The sequence below is a fragment of the Salmo trutta genome, chromosome 30 (genome assembly GCF_901001165.1).
Source record: "Salmo trutta chromosome 30, fSalTru1.1, whole genome shotgun sequence".
Lineage (NCBI taxonomy): Eukaryota > Metazoa > Chordata > Actinopteri > Salmoniformes > Salmonidae > Salmo > Salmo trutta.
In genome coordinates, this window is record NC_042986.1 from 38,020,037 (window position 1) to 38,042,536 (window position 22,500).

The window sequence follows — 22,500 nt, forward strand, 5'->3', positions numbered from 1 at the left end:
TATATCAGTTGGCTGCGTCCTTGTGACATTACCTGGTCAGGTGAGAAGCATGAAATGTCAACATCATGACATTTTTTACATTTTTGTATCATTCCACAACAAGGTTCTAAATGTTGTTTTAGCAAATGATTTGAGTTGTGCAACTTTGTGTTGATAAAACAAAATGTATCTTTCTTTTTCACTTTCACTCTTTTTGAGTGTCGTGGCACATCATACAACAACTGAATAACCTAATCTATTTATGGTGTATGAATGGGTAACAGATGGTGGACTGGATTTCTTTGTGGCGTCTGAAAATGTATCTGATTATTAAAAAAAAATGTGATTCATTGTACAGAGCGGTCTCCTAGCAGCCAGAGACGCATCTTCCGAACTGGGAACTGACCAATAGCGGCATTGGGGGCATACCAAATTGGGACGTTATGAGGGGTGAATGAAATACCATGCTTTGAAAGAGATGGAATATTTACAATATGTAGTCCTAATCTAAAGAAATACCATCGCATATATCCTTAAAAACACAGATATGTATGAAACTGGTACGATTATTATTTTTTTGTATCCTTGAAGACAAATTACAGCGTGCTTTTTTAAAATATTGCCAGTGAATGATCTTGAGTTGGTATCTTCCACGCCAAAGTTGAATTCCCATATCAAACCACGCGATCTACAACCACACCGATATTGACTTTCTATTCCGTTATCATATTCATCTGGAAATCCTTTTACAGATACAGTATTTTACTGTAACTAACTAGCTAAATAATCGGGAAAGATTATCCTAACAAATTGATAAACCACTCAGAAGCCCATTGTGAGTAAATTATCTACGTTTATTTATACGCATTCAAATTCAGCTCGCTTAAACCAGAATGAATGGCATAGCCTAGGCATGGGTCTCTTTATCTAGAAAGTTGGGTTCTTGAACAATATTATTTTTTTCATGCAACAAAAACGTTAAGATGTTTTTGTGATCGTACAACTTTCCCCCAACAAATTGACTCAAGAGAAACGTGTAAAAGAAGTCTTTATATGTTGTTGTCCTTTGTGATGAAACAGGTGTGTCTGGCAACTGACTTGTGGGACTGGATAGGTGACCTGTGTGCCTGGTGGATCACAGAAGTAGGCTAATTCCAAACCTTACTTTATGGTGTGTTCTATGTGACTTCAACCCTTCAGTTGTCATATTAATCCTAAATCCTTTTCTCAAAGATTGACAGAGCCAGGGGGTCCAAGAAAACCAAAGGTCATCACAGTTAGATTTTTAATAAAAAATAAAATAATCTGGCATCTGTCTGGAGGCCTATGTTTAATTCCCAGAAATCAGTAGAGAGGCGTTATGGGCGTTACCTCCACGGAGGGTATTAGGTGGGTAGCTAATGAATGGGGTGTGGGGGGACTTGGCTCGGCTTACTTCTCATTGTCCCCGTTGGTTTATTTACACACTGGTTTCTGTGTAAGGGCTAAAGTTCCCTTCGGAGAAAGAAGCCAGGGTTGGGAGATATTGACCAGGAAGCAGTGGTCCTTTCCTGTATTGCCCAGGTTACTGGCTGCTCTTCCTTTGAAATGAAATCAGGACCTTGTCTCAGAGTAAACTCCATGTTGTCATCAGAACTTGTGTTTTTGTCTGAGCCAGAAATCAAGAACAGGGATTTATGTGGTGCAGCATACTGAATGCTGCTCTACTTTTGAATGAACTGGCCATTACTGATGCTGCTCGCTCAGGTGAAGAAATTAAATATGTAATGTTTACATGTTAAAATCCATTGTAAAAGTAACCATGGCACATTCCATGTGTATCATCAAACAGTGACATTCAACAGTTGTCTGTCTAATAACAACAAACCTCTTCCTTGTCATTTTTGTTCTTAATAATTCCCACCGGAATTCTCACCATTGTTTGCGGTCTTGAAAAACCTGCTGACTACTTCCTCAATAGTGATGAGACTGGATACCAACGTATGTTTTCTTAACCTTTACTTAGGTCCCGTTGAGACCAAGGTCTCTTTTTCAACAGAGACTCCGAGCTTTACACAGGTACCCCCCCCACATCAAAGCTGTATTACACCATGGTACACACAGACAAGTTCTAGCAGTGCATCGATATGGATGTTCTTTAGAATTCAGTATCGGCAGAGCACTAAAACTGAGTCACCAGCATTCCCCTCACACTTTAACCCTACTGGGTGTTTGAGTCATTTTCTCTCGGAAGTTGGATTTGCACGCTCACTTGTGTTTTAAGAGAGGTCAATTGTTGTACTTTATTTAGTAGTGAATTGTATCAACAGGTGTATCCCTCTTCACACATATCTCTGGTCTGTCTGTCTGTCTGTCTCTCCCAAATCCAGACAGATTGATGTCAGTAGTTTTATGGGTAACGTTACAGTTAGTCTGGTAAAAAGCATGAGCTGACCCTTTTTAGTAGAGGTGCTGACTAACGGAGTGTAAACTGTAGAAAAATAAAGTCACACACTATACATGTTCCTGTCCCGACTATTTAATGGGTAAACCTAACCAACGTTATTTAATGGGTAAACCTAACCAACGTTATTTAATGGGTAAACCTAACCAACGTTATTTAATGGGTAAAACTATTAACCAACGTTATTTAATGGGTAAACCTAACCAACGTTATTTAATGGGTAAACCTAACCAACGTTATTTAATGGGTCAACCTAACCAACGTTATTTAATGGGTAAACCTAACCAACGTTATTTAATGGGTCAACCTAACCAACGTTATTTAATGGGTCAACCTAACCAGCGTTATTTAATGGGTAAACCTAACCAACGTTATTTAATGGGTAAACCTAACCAACGTTATTTAATGGGTCAACCTAACCAACGTTATTTAATGGGTAAACCTAACCAACGTTATTTAATGGGTAAACCTAACCAACGTTATTTAATGGGTAAATCTAACCAACGTTATTTAATGGGTAAACCTAACCAACGTTATTTAATGGGTCAACCTAACCAACGTTATTTAATGGGTAAACCTAACCAACGTTTCAGCAGTGCCTTGAATAGCTACACAGATAGAATGACATGTTGTCTTTGGGGTTACATCGTCTACCAGACCAGATTGCATAATATCAAAATGTAATTAACAATCTGGGTTAGTGCAGTTATTACACTTCTTGTTTGGAACCGCACCAGATGACCTTCTGGCCTATGAGCTCAGACTTGATTAAAAAAGAGATGACATCAAATTGTAATTTACTAAAACGCTCTGCTCTGCTCCACTTTTACATAGCAGGAAAGGGATGTAGTAGACTATCAGAAAGAGTTTTGGGTGGTTTGTCTGTTTTTGGGACGGGACAGGAAAACTCCCACATTGCTGGTGGGGTAGTAGTTTTGTAAAGATGTTAGTGAGTTCTCTCAGGGGCTGACTCGGTGTCAGGTTGCCCTGTTCTCGGACTAATTCTGGTTGTTGTCAGTGCTGCTGCTGACTATCTGCTGCTGACTATCTGCTGCTGACTATCTGCTGCTGACTATCTGCTGCTGACTATCTGCTGCTGACTATCTGCTGCTGACTATATCTGCTGCTGACTATATCTGCTGCTGACTATATCTGCTGCTGACTATCTGCTGCTGACTATTTGCTGCTGACTATATCTGCTGCTGACAATATCTGCTGCTGACAATATCTGCTGCTGACTCTATCTGCTGCTGACTCTATCTGCTGCTGACTCTATCTGCTGCTGACTCTATCTGCTGCTGACTCTATCTGCTGCTGACTCTATCTGCTGCTGACTATATCTGCTGCTGACTATCTGCTGCTGACTATCTGCTGCTGACTATCTGCGTTATCTACCATGTGATGAGATCGGCTTACGTTGCCAGCCAAGTAATCCACCAGTCCACACACCACCTCCACAGCATTATGCAACTTCATTTAAACCAAACTGTCAGATTTAAATAACAGATTGTTAGTGAGCATATGCACACACTCACCCCATGCCACCCGTAAAACATCCAAACAAACTCCAACGCTGCCCTTTCCAAATGATTTGTTGTGATTACTATGGGGTCTGACGACCCCTCACCCTCCCAATAGGAACACTTTGGAATGGGGTCAGACTGACTCTCTGCATGTGAGGGCACTTGGCACTGAGCTGAGGCAGGGTAAAAACGTGTCGGGCCAGTGGATCTCGTCAGTCACTAGTAACTTCTCAGCGCATTTTTGCATTCCAGTTCAACATTTACCTGCTCTATCGCAATCTACCATTGAGAACTATTGACAACTACATGTGGAAAAGTCATACTATTTGTATTTGAGCAATATGATTGACTGTTCATTCAAGCACCACCACGCTCCCACGAGCCACAACTTCTCGAGCATGCGAGCAGTACAGAAGTTGATACTTCACACCAATGATTTATATATACACTAGATGATCGATAGAGGGGCGCTGTGTCGAAGCCACCGTGCCTCCATCTTGGCACTCCCTCACGTTGTAAAGAATTTTTAAATGTTTTATTTCACCTTTATTTAACCAGGTAGGCTAGTTGAGAACAAGTTCTCATTTACAACTGCGACCTGGCCAAGATAAAGCAAAGCAGTGCAACACAAACAACAACACAGTTACACATGGAATAAACAAACATATAGTCAATAATACAATAGAAAAAGTCTATATACAGTGTGTGCAAATGAGGTAGGATAACGGATGTTAGAATGTTTAGAAAGCAATAGAAATGTATTTATTAATGTCTACATTTGTTTTTTGCCACATTTATTAAATTAAAGACACCTTAAATTAATGCATTACTTTACAATTATATTATGTTATCTAAACGTAAAATGGAAAAAAGATATAAAAACATTTTCCTTACAGTTAATATTTTTTTTTCTGTCCTTGAAACATTTAATTGAAATAGCGTAGAATTCCATTCATTCCTATGGAGGGCTCCTCTTCCTGGGGAGTGCCAATATGGCCGACCAATGGCTTCAAAGCCTCTCAATGGCCAATACATAGGCATCAGCAATCCAGAGTTTATATAAATTGTTGGTTCACACAGCACATGCAAGCTGTCCTCCCTGAGCAAAAAGAATTGCCCCTCAATCTATTCGCTGAGTTTATTTATTTTAGAGAAAGTGATTTACAAAAGTAAACCGTCAATAGTGAACATACTAGAAAATATACTAGCTACTGTTGATAGTCTACAAAATTAAAGCTACAAAAATACACTTGAACATTTGTTTTGGCTAGCCTACCGTACCCAGGTCTATATCTTTTGGAACACAATTGTCTTAAAGGGGCAGTGCCCTATTTTGAAAATAACTCTCTAAATGACATCCTTTTACAAAAATGTATGCAAATAAATAATACACTTAATACCACCCCACTCAGTTTGAAGTTGTCTTTGCATCTCTCTTTTCTTGCAACAGAGGTAAGCCAAACAGAAGTTAGGAGTATGGTAGTGATGATGACGTGCCAAATGGATAGCTAAAGCTTTGACTCTGAAGACCGCACAAGATAACTGAGGGTATTTTTGTCCTGACTTTTGCTATCTACTGAACAATAATAAAAAAAATCAATTCTGTTTTCAGTTATGCATTGAAGATGATTTTGTGTGGAAAACAAGTCACAGGTACATTTCCATTTCCCCTTGTCTTGATCATTTTTCAGGTCTTGCGTTTCTAGGTGCACGTTTTCCCCTTTGCCTCCCTTTTCAGTGTTTTAACTTGCGACTCGTGATATTATGTGCTAGAACAAGATGCTAGAGGCCGTGCCAACTTTGACCAAGATCACAATCATTCACCAACACTAAGGGACAGACAGACTTCTCTTGTCTGATTCTCTGGTGTTTTGAAATACTGTTCAGCACCAGGACTGTGAGGAATGTGTGTAGGATCTCTCGTGTCTGCTCTGCTCTTCACCTTCCAAAGACAATCCTCCAGTCCAGATGGAGGCTGCAACCTTCCCTTCTTTCATTACCAAAGGGACCGTTGACCAACTGAGCTGTGTGGTTTAAATAGTGAGCTGTGTGGTTTAAACAGTGAGCTGTGTGGTTTAAACAGTGAGCTGTGTGGGTTTAAACAGTGAGCTGTGTGGTTTAAACAGTGAGCTGTGTGGGTTTAAACAGTGAGCTGTGTGGGTTTAAACAGTGAGCTGTGTGGTTTTAAACAGTGAGCTGTGTGGTTTTAAACAGTGAGCTGTGTGGTTTTAAACAGGGAGCTGTGTGGTTTTAAACAGTGAGCTGTGTGAGCTGCTCTGTGTTATTGGTTCACGCTGTATCTCCTGGGTTCAAAGTGGGACCGTTAGGATAGTAAACCTTAAGAGGTAAGCAGGGAGTCAACTCTCCATGGCAACCATTCACGTCTTATGAACTCGTGCTATTGTGCAAAGTATCTCTTCACTTGTTGTTTTGGCTGTATTTGTGCCAGAGTCTTTGTAGAGGTTTATCTCTCAAAAGAATGGTCATACTGTAATCAACTGGCAGTGTGCTGCTGTTACAACACCTGTGACTGTTCACCTTGTGGGTCTGTTGCAGTTCGTTGACCCTGATAAGCCAACTGAAAGACATTTGAACATTTAACTGTAGTTTATCATAGGCAAATTTACAGTGAATGCAAATGTGAGTAGATAACAAGGTACTTTTTATTGCATCATTATAGTGCTGTTATGTTTCAGGTCTTTTTCATTTCTCCATAGTTAGCTGGATAGAGACTGTGGCCATTTAGTTCAGTACTTGTGTGTGTGTGTGACAGCAGTTAGAGAGAGGGCCAGTTAGAGACATGGTGAGAGAGGTAGGGTCAGTTAGAGACATGGTGAGAGAGGTAGGGCCAGTTAGAGACATGGTGAGAGAGGTAGGGTCAGTTAGAGACATGGTGAGAGAGGTAGGGTCAGTTAGAGACATGGTGAGAGAGGTAGGGTCAGTTAGAGACATGGTGAGAGAGGTAGGGTCAGTTAGAGACATGGTGAGAGAGGTAGGGCCAATTAGAGACATGGTGAGAGAGGTAGGGCCAGTTAGAGACATGGTGAGAGAGGTAGGGTCAGTTAGAGACATGGTGAGAGAGGTAGGGTCAGTTAGAGACATGGTGAGAGAGGTAGGGCCAGTTAGAGACATGGTGAGAGAGGTAGGGCCAGTTAGAGACATGGTGAGAGAGGTAGGGTCAGTTAGAGACATGGTGAGAGAGGTAGGGTCAGTTAGAGACATGGTGAGAGAGGTAGGGTCAGTTAGAGACATGGTGAGAGAGGTAGGGTCAGTTAGAGACATGGTGAGAGAGGTAGGGTCAGTTAGAGACATGGTGAGAGAGATAGGGCCAGTTAAGAGACATGGTGAGAGAGGTAGGGTCAGTTAGAGACATGGTGAGAGAGGTAGGGTCAGTTAGAGACATGGTGAGAGAGGTAGGGCCAATTAGAGACATGGTGAGAGAGGTAGGGCCAGTTAGAGACATGGTGAGAGAGGTAGGGTCAGTTAGAGACATGGTGAGAGAGGTAGGGTCAGTTAGAGAAATGGTGAGAGAGGTAGGGTCAGTTAGAGAGGTAGGGTCAGTTAGAGACATGGTGAGAGAGGTAGGGCCAGTTAGAGACATGGTGAGAGAGGTAGGGCCAGTTAGAGACATGGTGAGAGAAGTAGGGTCAGTTAGAGACATGGTGAGAGAGGTAGGGTCAGTTAGAGACATGGTGAGAGAGGTAGGGCCAGTTAGAGACATGGTGAGAGAGGTAGGGTCAGTTAGAGACATGGTGAGAGAGGTAGGGTCAGTTAGAGACATGGTGAGAGAGGTAGGGCCAGTTAGAGACATGGTGAGAGAGGTAGGGTCAGTTAGAGACATGGTGAGAGAGATAGGGTCAGTTAGAGACATGGTGAGAGAGGTAGGGTCAGTTAGAGACATGGTGAGAGAGGTAGGGTCAGTTAGAGAGGTAGGGCCAGTTAGAAACATGGTGAGAGAGGTAGGGCCAGTTAGAGACATGGTGAGAGAGGTAGGGCCAGTTAGAGACATGGTGAGAGAGGTAGGGCCAGTTAGAGACATGGTGAGAGAGGTAGGGTCAGTTAGAGACATGGTGAGAGAGGTAGGGTCAGTTAGAGAGGTAGGGTCAGTTAGAGACATGGTGAGAGAGGTAGGGCCAGTTAGAGACATGGTGAGAGAAGTAGGGTCAGTTAGAGACATGGTGAGAGAGGTAGGGTCAGTTAGAGACATGGTGAGAGAGGTAGGGTCAGTTAGAGACATGGTGAGAGAGGTAGGGTCAGTTAGAGACATGGTGAGAGAGGTAGGGTCAGTTAGAGACATGGTGAGAGAGGTAGGGTCAGTTAGAGACATGGTGAGAGAGGTAGGGCCAGTTAGAGACATGGTGAGAGAGGTAGGGCCAGTTAGAGACATGGTGAGAGAGGTAGGGCCAGTTAGAGACATGGTGAGAGAGGTAGGGCCAGTTAGAGACATGGTGAGAGAGGTAGGGCCAGTTAGAGAGGTAGGGCCAGTTAGAGAGGTAGGGTCAGTTAGAGACATGGTGAGAGAGGTAGGGCCAGTTAGAGACATGGTGAGAGAGGTAGGGCCAGTTAGAGACATGGTGAGAGAGGTAGGGTCAGTTAGAGACATGGTGAGAGAGGTAGGGTCAGTTAGAGAGGTAGGGCCAGTTAGAGACATGGTGAGAGAGGTAGGGCCAGTTAGAGACATGGTGAGAGAGGTAGGGTCAGTTAGAGACATGGTGAGAGAAGTAGGGTCAGTTAGAGACATGGTGAGAGAGGTAGGGTCAGTTAGAGACATGGTGAGAGAGGTAGGGTCAGTTAGAGACATGGTGAGAGAGGTAGGGTCAGTTAGAGACATGGTGAGAGAGGTAGGGTCAGTTAGAGACATGGTGAGAGAGGTAGGGTCAGTTAGAGACATGGTGAGAGAGGTAGGGCCAATTAGAGACATGGTGAGAGAGGTAGGGCCAGTTAGAGACATGGTGAGAGAGGTAGGGTCAGTTAGAGACATGGTGAGAGAGGTAGGGTCAGTTAGAGAGGTAGGGTCAGTTAGAGACATGGTGAGAGAGGTAGGGCCAGTTAGAGACATGGTGAGAGAAGTAGGGTCAGTTAGAGACATGGTGAGAGAGGTAGGGTCAGTTAGAGACATGGTGAGAGAGGTAGGGCCAGTTAGAGACATGGTGAGAGAGGTAGGGTCAGTTAGAGACATGGTGAGAGAGGTAGGGTCAGTTAGAGACATGGTGAGAGAGGTAGGGCCAGTTAGAGACATGGTGAGAGAGGTAGGGTCAGTTAGAGACATGGTGAGAGAGGTAGGGTCAGTTAGAGACATGGTGAGAGAGGTAGGGTCAGTTAGAGACATGGTGAGAGAGGTAGGGTCAGTTAGAGAGGTAGGGCCAGTTAGAGACATGGTGAGAGAGGTAGGGCCAGTTAGAGACATGGTGAGAGAGGTAGGGCCAGTTAGAGACATGGTGAGAGAGGTAGGGTCTGTTAGAGACATGGTGAGAGAGGTAGGGCCAGTTAGAGACATGGTGAGAGAGGTCTTGCTTGGGAATTCTGATGTGTATTATGAGCAGTAATGTGAGAACATTTTCCAGAGTCAGATCTGTGGTGCGTGCATTAACTCAACATAATATTTACAACTACAAATAACAGTATCTGTAGGAACCCTGTGTTTATCAATGTGAATATCAACTTTACCTCTTCAGGATGCTTTTGTGGCACAGTCGATGCCAGGCAGGGCTACGGGCCAGAAGGTCGATGCCAGGCAGGGCTACGGGCCAGAAGGTCGATGCCAGGCAGGGCTACGGGCCAGAAGGTCGATGCCAGGCAGGGCTACGGGCCAGAAGGTCGATGCCAGGCAGGGCTACGGGCCAGAAGGTCGATTCCAGGCAGGGCTACGGGCGAGAAGGTCGATGCCAGGCAGGGATACGGGCCAGAAGGTTGATGCCAGGCAGGGCTACGGGCCAGAAGGTCGATGCCAGGCAGGGCTACGGGCCAGAAGGTCGATGCCAGGCAGGACTACGGGCCAGAAGGTCGATGCCAGGCAGGACTACGGGCCAGAAGGTCAATGCCAGGCAGGGCTACGGGCCAGAAGGTCGATGCCAGGCAGGGCTACGGGCCAGTTGGTCGATGCCAGGCAGGGCTACGGGCCAGAAGGTTGATGCCAGGCAGGGCTACGGGCCAGAAGGTCGATGCCAGGCAGGGCTACGGGCCAGAAGGTCGATGCCAGGCAGGGCTACGGAGCAGAAGGTCGATGCCAGGAAGGGCTACGGGCCAGAAGGTTGATGCCAGGCAGTGCTACGGGCCAGAAGGTTGATGCCAGGCAGGGATACGGGCCAGAAGGTCGATGCCAGGCAGGGCTACGGGCCAGAAGGTCGATGCCAGGGTTCGATGACCACCACGGACGAGCTCATTCTCCCTGCCTGTTTCATTAGACTACAACACAAGCCGGCTGTAGACAATGATCAGTTAGGTGGTAATCAGATTTTCAACATTTTGATGCTATATTTATAATAGCATAATGTGTATTATAAATATAGCATCAAATTGGTTGCACTACAACCAATAAGCAAAGCCTTCTGACTTTGGGAGCTTCAACATCATGGTTTGCGTATTCAGCACCACAATCTGCGCCGTTTGGATGCTGGAATGATATCTTGGATATACGTGCCCAGGTAGCCTACAGGATACTTTTTTAAAGCAGCCTGAGCAGATTCAAACTTTGTGACTGGTTGTGTTTATGCCACACATAAAAGTTAGTACATTTGAAAAGTTAAATAACAAATATTTAGGCTATAGGCTTTGAAGCGTTATGGGTTCGAGTTGCCCTGGGAATTGTCGCTCGGATCTGAGAGGATTATTCGTTAAGCCCTTTCAACCTCAGCTAAAAAAATTGAATTCAAAACATGGATCGAAATGGGAAATCTGATAGTGTAACTCTGGCTATCTGTTCATAAAGCAGACATTTTGTTATTGCAGATTTGTCCAAGACGGCTGGCGCTGTAGATGGATGGTCCATGTCGTCGGTCATTCTATTCAGCCCCTGCTGGAGAATACCAGTCATACACTCTGTTTAATCCTCTCTGACACCTACCTAGCAGCTGGCTAACGCAGGTGAAACAGGAGCAGGTGTTATGTTGTTAGGGTACAAGCTCAGCTAAACTGGAGTCCTGCTGTTCTCTGTGATCTGACTGGTCCTGCTGCTCTCTGTGATCTGACTGGTCCTGCTGTTCTCTGTGATCTGACTGGTCCTGCTGTTCTCTGTGATCTGACTGGTCCTGCTGTTCTCTGTGATCTGACTGGTCCTGCTGTTCTCTGTGATCTGACTGGTCCTGCTGCTCTCTGTGATCTGACTGGTCCTGCTGTTCTCTGTGATCTGACTGGTCCTGCTGTTCTCTGTGATCTGACTGGTCCTGCTGTTCTCTGTGATCTGACTGGTCCTGCTGCTCTCTGTGATCTGACTGGTCCTGCTGCTCTCTGTGATCTGACTGGTCCTGCTGTTCTCTGGGATCTGACTGGTCCTGCTGTTCTCTGGGATCTGACTGGTCCTGCTGTTCTCTGTGATCTGACTGGTCCTGCTGTTCTCTGTGATCTGACTGGTCCTGCTGTTCTCTGTGATCTGACTGGTCCTGCTGTTCTCTGTGATCTGACTGGTCCTGCTGTTCTCTGTGATCTGACTGGTCCTGCTGTTCTCTGTGATCTGACTGGTCCTGCTGTTCTCTGTGATCTGACTGGTCCTGCTGTTCTCTGTGATCTGACTGGTCCTGCTGTTCTCTGTGATCTGACTGGTCCTGCTGTTCTCTGTGATCTGACTGGTCCTGCTGTTCTCTGTGATCTGACTGGTCCTGCTGTTCTCTCTGATCTGACTGGTCCTGCTGTTCTCTCTGATCTGACTGGTCCTGCTGTTCTCTCTGATCTGACTGGTCCTGCTGTTCTCTGTGATCTGACTGGTCCTGCTGTTCTCTGTGATCTGACTGGTCCTGCTGTTCTCTGTGATCTGACTGGTCCTGCTGTTCTCTGTGATCTGACTGGTCCTGCTGCTCTCTGTGATCTGACTGGTCCTGCTGTTCTCTGTGATCTGACTGGTCCTGCTGTTCTCTGTGATCTGACTGGTCCTGCTGTTCTCTGTGATCTGACTGGTCCTGCTGCTCTCTGTGATCTGACTGGTCCTGCTGTTCTCTGTGATCTGACTGGTCCTGCTGTTCTCTGTGATCTGACTGGTCCTGCTGTTCTCTGTGATCTGACTGGTCCTGCTGCTCTCTGTGATCTGACTGGTCCTGCTGTTCTCTGTGATCTGACTGGTCCTGCTGTTCTCTGTGATCTGAGACAGTGGAGGATGTTATGTGGTGGGATACTGTCCTAACTAGACTAACGGTTTGTTTTGACATCAACTGACTGGATGTCTTTAAATCACAATGACATATGGGACTATTATATGTTTTGTAGTGTTGGTGTTCTTGACCTTTCACTGCAGAGTGCAGACAGCTAGCCAGTGTTTAAGTGGAAAGACGGTGTTAGTTTCACTGTGCTGTGTCAGGAAAATAACATTCTACCCACAGAACCCTGTCCTTAACACTCCACCCTACATATAGTCTCCCATAAATAAGCAAGATGTGTGTGTTTTGAACTGTAAAAGAGAGGTACAGTAAAGCTCTGTCTCACAGGAAGCCATAAAGCCGCTGGTTTGAATGTACTTGGGCATAGATTCACGCAGGGCTATGTCACATAGCACAGTCCTTTCCAGGTATTCCCAGTAGGTCTGCCTCTGTAACGCAGGCCTGTCAGGCTGGAACGCAGGCCTATCAGGCTGTAACGCAGGCCTATCAGGCTGGAACGCAGGCCTGTCAGGCTGGAACGCAGGCCTGTCAGGCTGGAACGCAGGCCTGTCAGGCTGGAACGCAGGCCTGTCAGGCTGGAACGCAGGCCTGTCAGGCTGGAACGCAGGCCTGTCAGGCTGGAACGCAGGCCTGTCAGGCTGGAACGCAGGCCTACCAGGCTGTAACGCAGGCCTACCAGGCTGGACCGCAGGCCTATCAGGCTGGACCGCAGGCCTATCAGGCTGGACCGCAGGCCTATCAGGCTGGACCGCAGGCCTATCAGGCTGGACCGCAGGCCTACCAGGCTGGAACTCAGGCCTACCAGGGTGGAACGCAGGCCTGTCAGGCTGGAACGCAGGCCTACCAGGCTGGAACGCAGGTCTGCCAGGCTGCAACGCAGGCCTGCCAGGCTGCAACGCAGGCCTGCCAGGCTGGAACGCAGGCCTGTCAGGCTGGCTCAGCAGGCCTGTCAGGCTGGAACGCAGGCCTGTCAGGCTGGAACGCAGGCCTGTCAGGCTGGAACGCAGGCCTGTCAGGCTGGAACGCAGGCCTATCAGGCTGGAACGCAGGCCTGTCAGGCTGGAACGCAGGCCTGTCAAGCTGGCTCAGCAGGCCTATCAGGCTGGAACGCAGGCCTGTCAGGCTGGAACGCAGGCCTGTCAGGCTGGAACGCAGGCCTATCAGGCTGGAACGCAGGCCTACCAGGCTGGAACGCAGGCCTACCAGGCTGGAACGCAGGCCTGTCAGGCTGGAACGCAGGCCTGTCAGGCTGGCTCCGCAGGATATTCTCATCCATTTGCACATGATTTTCTTTCCTTTACCCATCCTTTTCTATAATGTTATGTCACTTCCTGTCCAGCAGACCAGAGGTGTGTTTCAGCAGGAATGAAAGTGTATGTCCATATAATAGGTAAGAGTTCATTGTTTGTTCATGGGGTTTGTTAGGGACAAAGAAGGTGATTTTATGCTGGTTAAAAGGAATGCCTGCACTATATGACAGTTGACTGACAGTACTGAAATCCTACCCTGGCACAGTGGCACCATCGGTCACAGGTCAAGGAAAATGTCTCCAACCTTTTAAAAAGGAAGTGGGGAAGAGAGTGTCAGAAAGTGTACGGGATGTCATGTGGCTGAGAGCAATAGTCCCTACGTCCTGCATCCAGAGTGGCTCTTCCTGATTCATGGCACAGGGCGGAGTGAGAGCAGGAGGAGGAGTGAGCCAGCCTTTAAAGGTTTGTCTTCAGACAGCACTCAGCACATGCTCACAAGACACAGACTCATGATCTACATTCTCATAGCCAGCTTTTCACTTAGACGAGAGGAATCTTCAGTGTCTCAGGGAGTGTTCTGTTCCAGGTCTTTGAGAGTCCACTGAAGATTCCGTTCGTGAACACTCACAAGTAAGTAAACTAGGACTGTCTGAACGAGCAGATCAAACAGAGTTTAGACGAGGTTTGTGTCTGTGTTTTTATGGTAGGAGGTGTTGGTGCTCTGTTAGTTGAGGTAACCAAACTTTGACTCAAGGGAAATAACTTTTTGTACTCCAGAGATGAACCTGACATTTATATTAACCAGAAGAACATTCCATTTGAAACTAACCTAGAAACATTTGTTGTAAGTTGGCTGAACATATGTGGTTAAAAAAAACAAAGCCTGTGCAGCCTTCTATCCATGAGGACACAGAGACCATCCATTCTCTCTGTGTCTTCTCGTCTCTGGCTCCTGTGGCCTCATTGTTGCTGGAATGTTCCTAAAAATACCGGCCTTGATTATAACTTTTGGCAACTCTGCTCGAAGACAATCCTCTCTCGTCTTAGTCGGGTGAAAGTATGTATGGCAGTGGAAGAATTGAAGTGTAAACACTTACCAACCATGCATTTCAGAATGAGCATGTTGAAAGCTAATCATGCGGTTGATAATGATGTAGCTAGGACAGTTGTAATACTGAACTGGCATAATGTAGCTTTAAGTTAGATCCACAGGTTGGCTGGTGGTCTCTGCTGCCAGCCTGTGTATAGACTCGTGTATACAGTGCATTTGGAAAGTATTCAGACCCCTTGACTTTTTACACATGTTGCTACGTTACAGCCTTAACTCATAATGATGAAGCAAAAACAGGTTCAGACATTTTTGCACAAGCCTATTTTATTAATTTATTTTACATAAGAATTCAGACTTTTTACTCAGTACTTTGTTGAAGCACCTTTGGCAGCGATTACAGCATCGAGTCTTCTTGGGTATGACTCTACAAGCTTGGCACACCTGTATTTGTGGAGTTTCTCCCATTCTTTTCTGCAGATCCTCTCAAGCTCTGTAAAGTTTTTATAAAAACCTGTTTTTGCTTTGTCATTATGGGATATTGTGTGTAGATTGATGTGTAAAAATAATAATGTAATCCATTGTAGAATAAGGCTGTAACGTAACAACATGTGGAAAAAGTCAAGGGGTCTGAATATTTCCTAATGCACTATAGAGGTTGTAATATCCTCAGGCCGTCAGTTAAAACAAACAAACTGCCCCACTCTCTCCTGGGCATTTTGGACTTTGAGAGGCTTTCTGCCTGCCTATGGCAAAACAACCTGGGATTCCAGGGGTTAATCATTGGATGATGATAGATGTGTGTGTCTGGGGGAAAGTGGGGTTCTCTGGCAAAGCCAATAGGAGGCACCAGCTGGTGACTCAGCCTGGCCACTCTCTCCTCCAGAATCACATCTCTGTGATTACTGGGTGGCTGGCTGGCTGGCTGGCTGGCTGGCTGGCTAACTGGCTGGCTGGCTGGCTGGCTGACTGGCTGGCTGGCTGGCTGGCTGACTGACTGACTGGCTGGCTGACTGGCTGACTGGCTGACTGGCTGGCTGACTATGGATATGTTTGTGATTGTGTCCGTGCCTGCATATCTTTGTAATGCATTCATTGCTCTGTGCTCCCTTTCTCTCTCCTCTTAGGCTGAGCTACCACAGTAAATAGCTGTGGAGTTGTCTATACTGTGTTACCTAAGATTAGCAGTCCTGGGGACTGAGCCCTAGGGTTAGGGATTTCAGAGGAACATGATTGGTTGTGAACAGTATGATGATAGATTGAGCTGGAGCACTATAGATGTGTTAGGGTAATTTAGGAATATGTTGAACACTGTCTAATCGTCAGGCGTTTGCAGGTGAAGCAGAGTTGAGGGCAAAGGTTACGTCACAAAGCCTGTGTCAATATCATGACTGATGAGAGTTTTTGAACTATTCTCTTTTAATGTTTTTGTTCTAGTGGGCTAATGTGGACAAATGGCAGATCTCAGTGTCTTTATGTTTAGCTCCACCAGGGGTTTAGCTCCATCAGAGATTTAGCTCCACCAGGGATTTAGCTCCACCAGGGATTTAGCTCCACCAGGGGTTTAGCTCCACCAGGGATTAGCTCCACTAGGGGTTTAGCTCCATCAGGGGTTTAGCTCCACCAGGGGTTTAGCTCCACCAGGGATTTAGCTCCACCAGGGATTTAGCTCCACCAGGGATTTAGCTCCACCAGGGTTTAGCTCCATCAGGGGTTTAGCTCCACCAGGGTTTAGCTCCACCAGGGGTTTAGCTCCACCAGGGGTTTAGCTCCACCAGGGTTTAGCTCCATCAGGGGTTTAGCTCCACCAGGGTTTAGCTCCACCAGGGGTTTAGCTCCACCAGGGGTTTAGCTCCACCAGGGGTTTAGCTCCACCAGGGTTTTGCTCCACCAGGGGTTTAGCTCCACCAGGGATTTAGCTCCACCAGGGATTTAGCTCCACCAGGGATTTAGCTCCACCAGGGTTTAGCTCCATCAGGGGTTTAGCTCCATCAGGGGTTTAGCTCCATCAGGGTTTAGCTCCACCAGGGTTTAGCTCCACCAGGGTTTAGCTCCACCAGGGGTTTAGCTCCACCAGGGGTTTAGCTCCACCAGGGATTTAGCTCCACCAGGGATTTAGCTCCACCAGGGATTTAGCTCCATCAGGGGTTTAGCTCCATCAGGGGTTTAGCTCCACCAGGGTTTAGCTCCATCAGGGGTTTAGCTCCATCAGGGGTTTAGCTCCACCAGGGTTTAGCTCCACCAGGGTTTAGCTCCATCAGGGGTTTAGCTCCACCAGGGATTTAGCTCCATCAGGGGTTTAGCTCCACCAGGGATTTAGCTCCACCAGGGATTTAGCTCCACCAGGGGTTTAGCTCCACCAGGGTTTAGCTCCACCAGGGGTTTAGCTCCACCAGGGGTTTAGCTCCACCAGGGCTTTAGCTCCACCAGGGGTTTAGCTCCACCAGGGTTTAGCTCCACCAGGGTTTAGCTCCACCAGGATTTAGCTCCACCAGGGTTTAGCTCCACCAGGGTTTAGCTCCACCAGGTTTTAGCTCCACCAGGGTTTAGCTCCACCAGGGGTTTAGCTCCACCAGGGGTTTAGCTCCATCAGGGGTTTAGCTCCACCAGGGGTTTAGCTCCATCAGGGGTTTAGCTCCACCAGGGGTTTAGCTCCACCAGGGGTTTAGCTCCACCAGGGTTTAGCTCCACCAGTCCCTCCTCTCCTGTACCCTCCCATACCACTTTTCAGCCTGCATTTACATAACAACTCTGAACCTTAACACCTTCACACAAAGCAACAGTTTTGACTGATGCAGAGGTTGTTAATCCTGTTCACCCCAGGGCTTTACTGTCCTGATAGAAACACAATAACACTAGAGATGTATTAACATGAAACTCTGGCGGGCCATTGGTATGGGGGGTTAAGACGACCATGTGTGTACCGATCTACCTCTGAATGCCACTAGCCATTGCTTCAGGAGGAGATGATAACCTAGGGTGGGTAGTTGTTGGTCTGTGTTGGTGGGTTGTGTTTCGACACCTCCCTTCTTAGTGCACAGTATTTGGTATTCATGGCCGTATCGCTGGCTGGGGCCACAGATAACAAAGCGAGTGGATTTGAGGATAATACCATCAGTTAGGATGGGTTTGAATGGGCAGGAGGCAGCGGCACCGTCTAGGGAGGAAAGATTAACCCTCTGTTTTATCACCAGGAACAGCAGAGGTTTATCCTCATTACCACCTGAACAATGACACTCATTTGTTGGTGTGATTACACCCAGTATGCTAACCATACAAGAATGCTAATCACACAATAGCATGAGTGTACCAGTTAACTGGGCAGTTGATTAGGTCAGGAGTGAGAAAAGGAGATTTGGTGGGGGGGGGGCTTACTAAGTCTCTCGTCTGAACAAGAATCTGGGTTGACTGGGTTCTGGAAAGATCTCTGTCTGTCTGTGTGAGATTTGTCTTGCCTTTGACCAGGCGCTGCAGTGTTGGAGTGTTTGACAGTGTCCTGTCCTTGTGTGTCTGTCTCTGGCCTGTAGGGCTGCAGCATGGCTGTGTTTGGAGAGCTCCACAGTAGCTCTGGATGTGAATGATGACTGGGTCAGGTAAAGCCCAGACACTAGAGAGCCTGCCTGCCTGCCAGCCTGCCACTTCACCCAGTCAACACTCTGCCTGAGCAACTGGGCCAGCTATTAAAAGACCTACCTCTTCGGGACAGCAGTGTGTGAGGAGAGACTGAGCTACACGAGACAATTCAACCTTGTTTTATGTGCCAATATCATGATTATTTTATGATTTATGATATAGTCATGTCCTTTTTGTGTGGGGACTGACATCTACATTTCGCCATAACTTGTCCTCTTCTGTCCTCTCTCCATGCTTCAACATAACTTGTCCTCTTCTGTCCTCTCTCCATGCTTCAACATAACTTGTCCTCTTCTGTCCTCTCTCCATGCTTCAACATAACTTGTCCTCTTCTGTCCTCTCTCCATGCTTCAACATAACGTGTCCTCTTCTGTCCTCTCTCCATGCTTCAACATAACGTGTCCTCTTCTGTCCTCTCTCCATGCTTCAACATAACGTGTCCTCTTCTGTCCTCTCTCCATGCTTCAACATAACGTGTCCTCTTCTGTCCTCTCTCCATGCTTCAACATAACGTGTCCTCTTCTGTCCTCTCTCCATGCTTCAACATAACGTGTCCTCTTCTGTCCTCTCTCCATGCTTCAACATAACGTGTCCTCTTCTGTCCTCTCTCCATGCTTCAACATAACTTGTCCTCTTCTGTCCTCTCTCGTGCTTCAACACCGTTGCTGAACTTTTCTTACTGATTATTTGCTGACTGTCTGCGTACAGTAGCCATTCAACTCCAAAATGTGTATATCCATCCCTTCTCCTGACTGGTAGAATCAGGGTCATGTGATATTTCACGTGATTCTTTTATTACAGGATGTAGCTAGATTAGCGAAGGCATTTACTACTGAGACTCTAATGTCTATTTGGGTGGAGATTTCTTCTTTAGTTTGTCACATACAGAGGAGGACAGGAGCAGTGTGAGGTGAGTTACAGTAATCTGAGCTGCCTGGTGCCTGCCAGCCCTTCTCTCTCTCTGATGCTACTGGGCTCTGGGAGGCTTTGGGAGACAGCAGGGCTTTAAAAAGATTCATTCAAAATTGACGGATGAATATGGTCATGCTGATGATGATAATGACGATGATGAGGGGAAAGAGATGAACCCGGAATAACTTAGTGTGATGTAATCTGGGAGTTTGATGGTGTAACTGTAATGAAAAAAAGATGTGTGAAGACAAAAAAAAAAAAAAACGGAATTGCTTTTCAATTCCTTTGAAACTGGGGATCAAGAAAAGAGGAGAACTAAGTGGTGGATGAGAGCTGTAATCTGCTGTGAGACCAGAACAGCAATGGAGCAATTCTCTTGTTTCTCCAGTCATGCATTAGGAGTATTAAAAAAGGCTCATGGTTACCAGGAAGAGTGTTTGTTGTACTGGGATTTAGAGGAGCAGGTTTGGTGTTGTGGAGAGGATATCAAACATCTTTATATCAGATTCCTTGACAGTTTTGACCTGCCCATATTTCATCACAAAGACTTTCTCTCACTGTCTGTCTTGTGGTGTTGAACAAAGAGCAGGACAAGTGGAGTAATGGAGGAAGTTGAAATGTTTTCAGAAGATCCTGCTGTGTTTGATGCTACTGAATGTAAAATATTGCAGCTGTTTCACCCACTTTCTCTCTCTCCTTTTTAAACATTTTTCTTCTCCCTTTCAAGTAATTTAATTTGAATGAAAATTCAGTCTGTGTTTTGTTGTCAGTGGGGGAGGGGTGCAATTGGTCAGAATCCTTTGACTACAGCCAATAGCAGTGCAGCTCCCACCCTCCGCCCCTCCTCCCTGCCCTGCTGAGATTCCCAGTCTGGCCTGTGATTGGCTGCTGTGGGACCCTGTCAGCCAGAGGCTGTGAGCGTGTTTAGGGGAGGAGTCAGATGGCATATTAAAGCTGGGCTGTCTGCTCTCCTTTCCTTTAGTGTGCTCCTGTGTGCTTGTGTTAATGTGGAGCAGTAACATTACAGGGAGTCCTATCGGTCTGACACAGTCTTCCTCGCTCTGTCTCTCCTCTCCAGGAGCCCTGCTGGAGCATCGCTCCAGGAACCCTGGGAATCTGTGGCGCTGCCAGTTGATCAGCTGTTTGAGGATAGTGGGAGGACCGGACAGACGGAGCAGGATCAGGAAATTGAGTTGCTCAGACAGTCTGACAGGTTTCTGCTGTGTGATTTAGTTAAAGGGACCAACCAGCAGCTGCCACACCAGGATATGCCCCCATTGGGTCACTGAGCCGGACTGATGTGGTGTGCGAGCCATGGTGACTCTGTCCCACAAGTAGCCTTTCAGTGAGGAAGACTGCGAAGAGGATAGATAATAGACCAGGGGGACGACGTGAAGAAAGGAGGAAGAACAGCAGCAGATAAACCAGTAAGATAGTTAAAGGTGGCCTTGGGTGGGAGGGAGAAGAGGAGACCGGGGGATAAAAGGGGGAATAGAAAATTCCTATTTTTTTCTGCTTTAGGACATTTGAGAGCACAAAAAGGACGTTGAACATTAACCCCCGTCTCACCCTCTTTTCCTAACGCTCTGTTCCTCCTTCACAGCTCCAGAATGCCTGTAGAGACTCTCTGGCCCTCAGACGGGCGTCTGGCAGGGGTCCCCTTCACCTCAGCCATGCCTTTCCGTATCCTCAACAAGGGACCTGACTACTTCCGGCGGCCCGCGGAGCCTGGAGCCCGTAAGCTGAGCGCGGTGGAGCGTCTGGAGGCGGACAAGGCCAAGTATGTGAAGAGCCAGCAGGTGGTGCTCACCAGGCAGGAGCCTGTCAAACCACCCATCATGCGCAAGCCTCTGCTGTCCCCGGGCATGATGCTGCAGTGTCGGATCAACGCCCCCCCGGCCCGCAAGGTGCCCCGGCGGCCTGCCGACTCAGAGAACGGAGGAGGGACAGGAGGGGTAGGGTGGCGGAGGGGACCACCTCTTAACCTGGAGATCCTCAACAACCTCATCAACAACGTGTGTGATGGACCCCTTCTCTGCTCCCCGTCTTCCGTCCCCTCCTCGCCCTCCACCTCCTCTCCTTCATCTGGGGGGAACAGCACGGGGAATGGACTCTCAGCTGACCAGGAGAGGAGCAATCGAGTCCTGAGCAACCTTAAACCTGTTAATAACTGCAACACCTCCTCCTCCACCACCTCCTCCTCTTCCACCTCCTCTCCCCTCAACAACAACAACAACAGCCAGACCTGCCCTGCCGAGCCCAGCCACCGGCCGCCCCCTGTCCCAGCACGGGGCATCAGGGTGGGGGTGCCAGCGCCCTACAGCTCTCCTAACTCGGTGACGGTGCGCAGGGTCGATGTGAGGCCCCAGGCTGAGCCGAGGAAGCCCCAGAGGACCCAGTTTCAGCCTCAGATCAAGCCCAGACAGACTTCCCAGCCCCAGGTGGCTCAGCTCCAGGCCCCATCACCACCACCACCCTCACAGCAGGCCAAGCCCCTCACCCCCACCCAGGCTTTGCCCTCTCCACCAACCTACCTGCCTCCCAGCCCCATGCTGATCCGGGCGGGCATGATGCCCCCAGCCTCCCCTGCTTTCACCCGCCTGTCCTCAGCCAGCTCCAGGGGGTCTCGGCCCGGCTCGGCCCGGAAACACCCCTCCCTACACCGCTCCAAGTCTGACCTGAGCGACCGGTACTCACGAGCCACAGCCGACCTGGAGCGCTTCTTCAACTACTGTGGGCTGCACCCAGAGGAGGTAGAGGGCATGGGGGGAGTGGAGCGCTTTGCCAGGGCCAGCTCAGACATTGTGTCTGTGTCCAAGCTGCGCAGCGCCAGCACCCTCAGCTCTGAGTGTGAGCAGGCGCGGGAACAAGGGGAGGTGGAGTGCGAGGAGGGTTCTGCCCAACCCGGTGAGCGTGTCCCCTACGGAATCTCAATCATCGAGAGGAACGCTCGCGTCATCAAGTGGCTGTACGGGATCCGGCAGGCGCGTGACGCTGTGTCCAACGTTTAGAGGAAAGAGACAGGAGGGGGGAGGCTCTGGAATGATACCCAGGCCTAGAGACAGGAGGGGGAGGCTCTGGAATGATACCCAGGCCTAGAGACAGGAGGGGGAGGCTCTGGAATGATACGCAGGCCTAGAGACAGGAGGGGAGGCTCTGGAATGATACGCAGGCCTAGAGACAGGAGGGGGAGGCTCTGGAATGATACCCAAACCTAGAGACAGGAGGGGGAGGCTCTGGAATGATACCCAGGCCTAGAGACAGGAGGGGGAGGCTCTGGAATGATACGCAGGCCTAGAGACAGGAGGGGGAGGCTCTGGAATGATACGCAGGCCTAGAGACAGGAGGGGGAGGCTCTGGAATGATACCCAAACCTAGAGACAGGAGGGGGAGGCTCTGGAATGAT

General features: G+C 47.8%; 1 protein-coding gene and 1 long non-coding RNA gene across 12 annotated transcripts in view; one reads left to right on the forward strand and one right to left on the reverse strand.

Annotated features, from left to right (window-relative positions):
• The window catches only part of LOC115168629 (uncharacterized), an 18,820-nt gene extending 14,810 nt beyond the window's left edge, over positions 1-4,010 (reverse strand). Inside the window, exon 1 of the long non-coding RNA XR_003870715.1 lies at positions 3,958-4,010. This is a non-coding gene — a long non-coding RNA (uncharacterized LOC115168629). The remainder of the gene's footprint in view (positions 1-3,957) is intronic.
• LOC115168606 (protein FAM110A) overlaps positions 656-22,500 on the forward strand; it is a 24,027-nt gene continuing 2,182 nt past the window's right edge. For 7 of the 11 annotated variants that reach the window (XM_029724052.1, XM_029724050.1, XM_029724051.1 and 4 more), the window contains exons 1-3: positions 13,972-14,131; positions 20,173-20,521; positions 20,698-22,500. The exon at positions 20,698-22,500 is cut by the window's right edge. In XM_029724052.1, the coding sequence (XP_029579912.1) occupies positions 20,705-22,105 (1,401 nt within the window). In that variant the 5' untranslated portion in view covers positions 13,972-14,131; positions 20,173-20,521; positions 20,698-20,704 and the 3' untranslated portion in view covers positions 22,106-22,500. Of the gene's footprint in view, positions 815-13,970; positions 14,132-18,076; positions 18,262-20,172; positions 20,522-20,697 lie in introns of those variants that run through there. The other 4 variants (XM_029724042.1, XM_029724044.1, XM_029724043.1 and 1 more) reach the window with 4 other exon arrangements.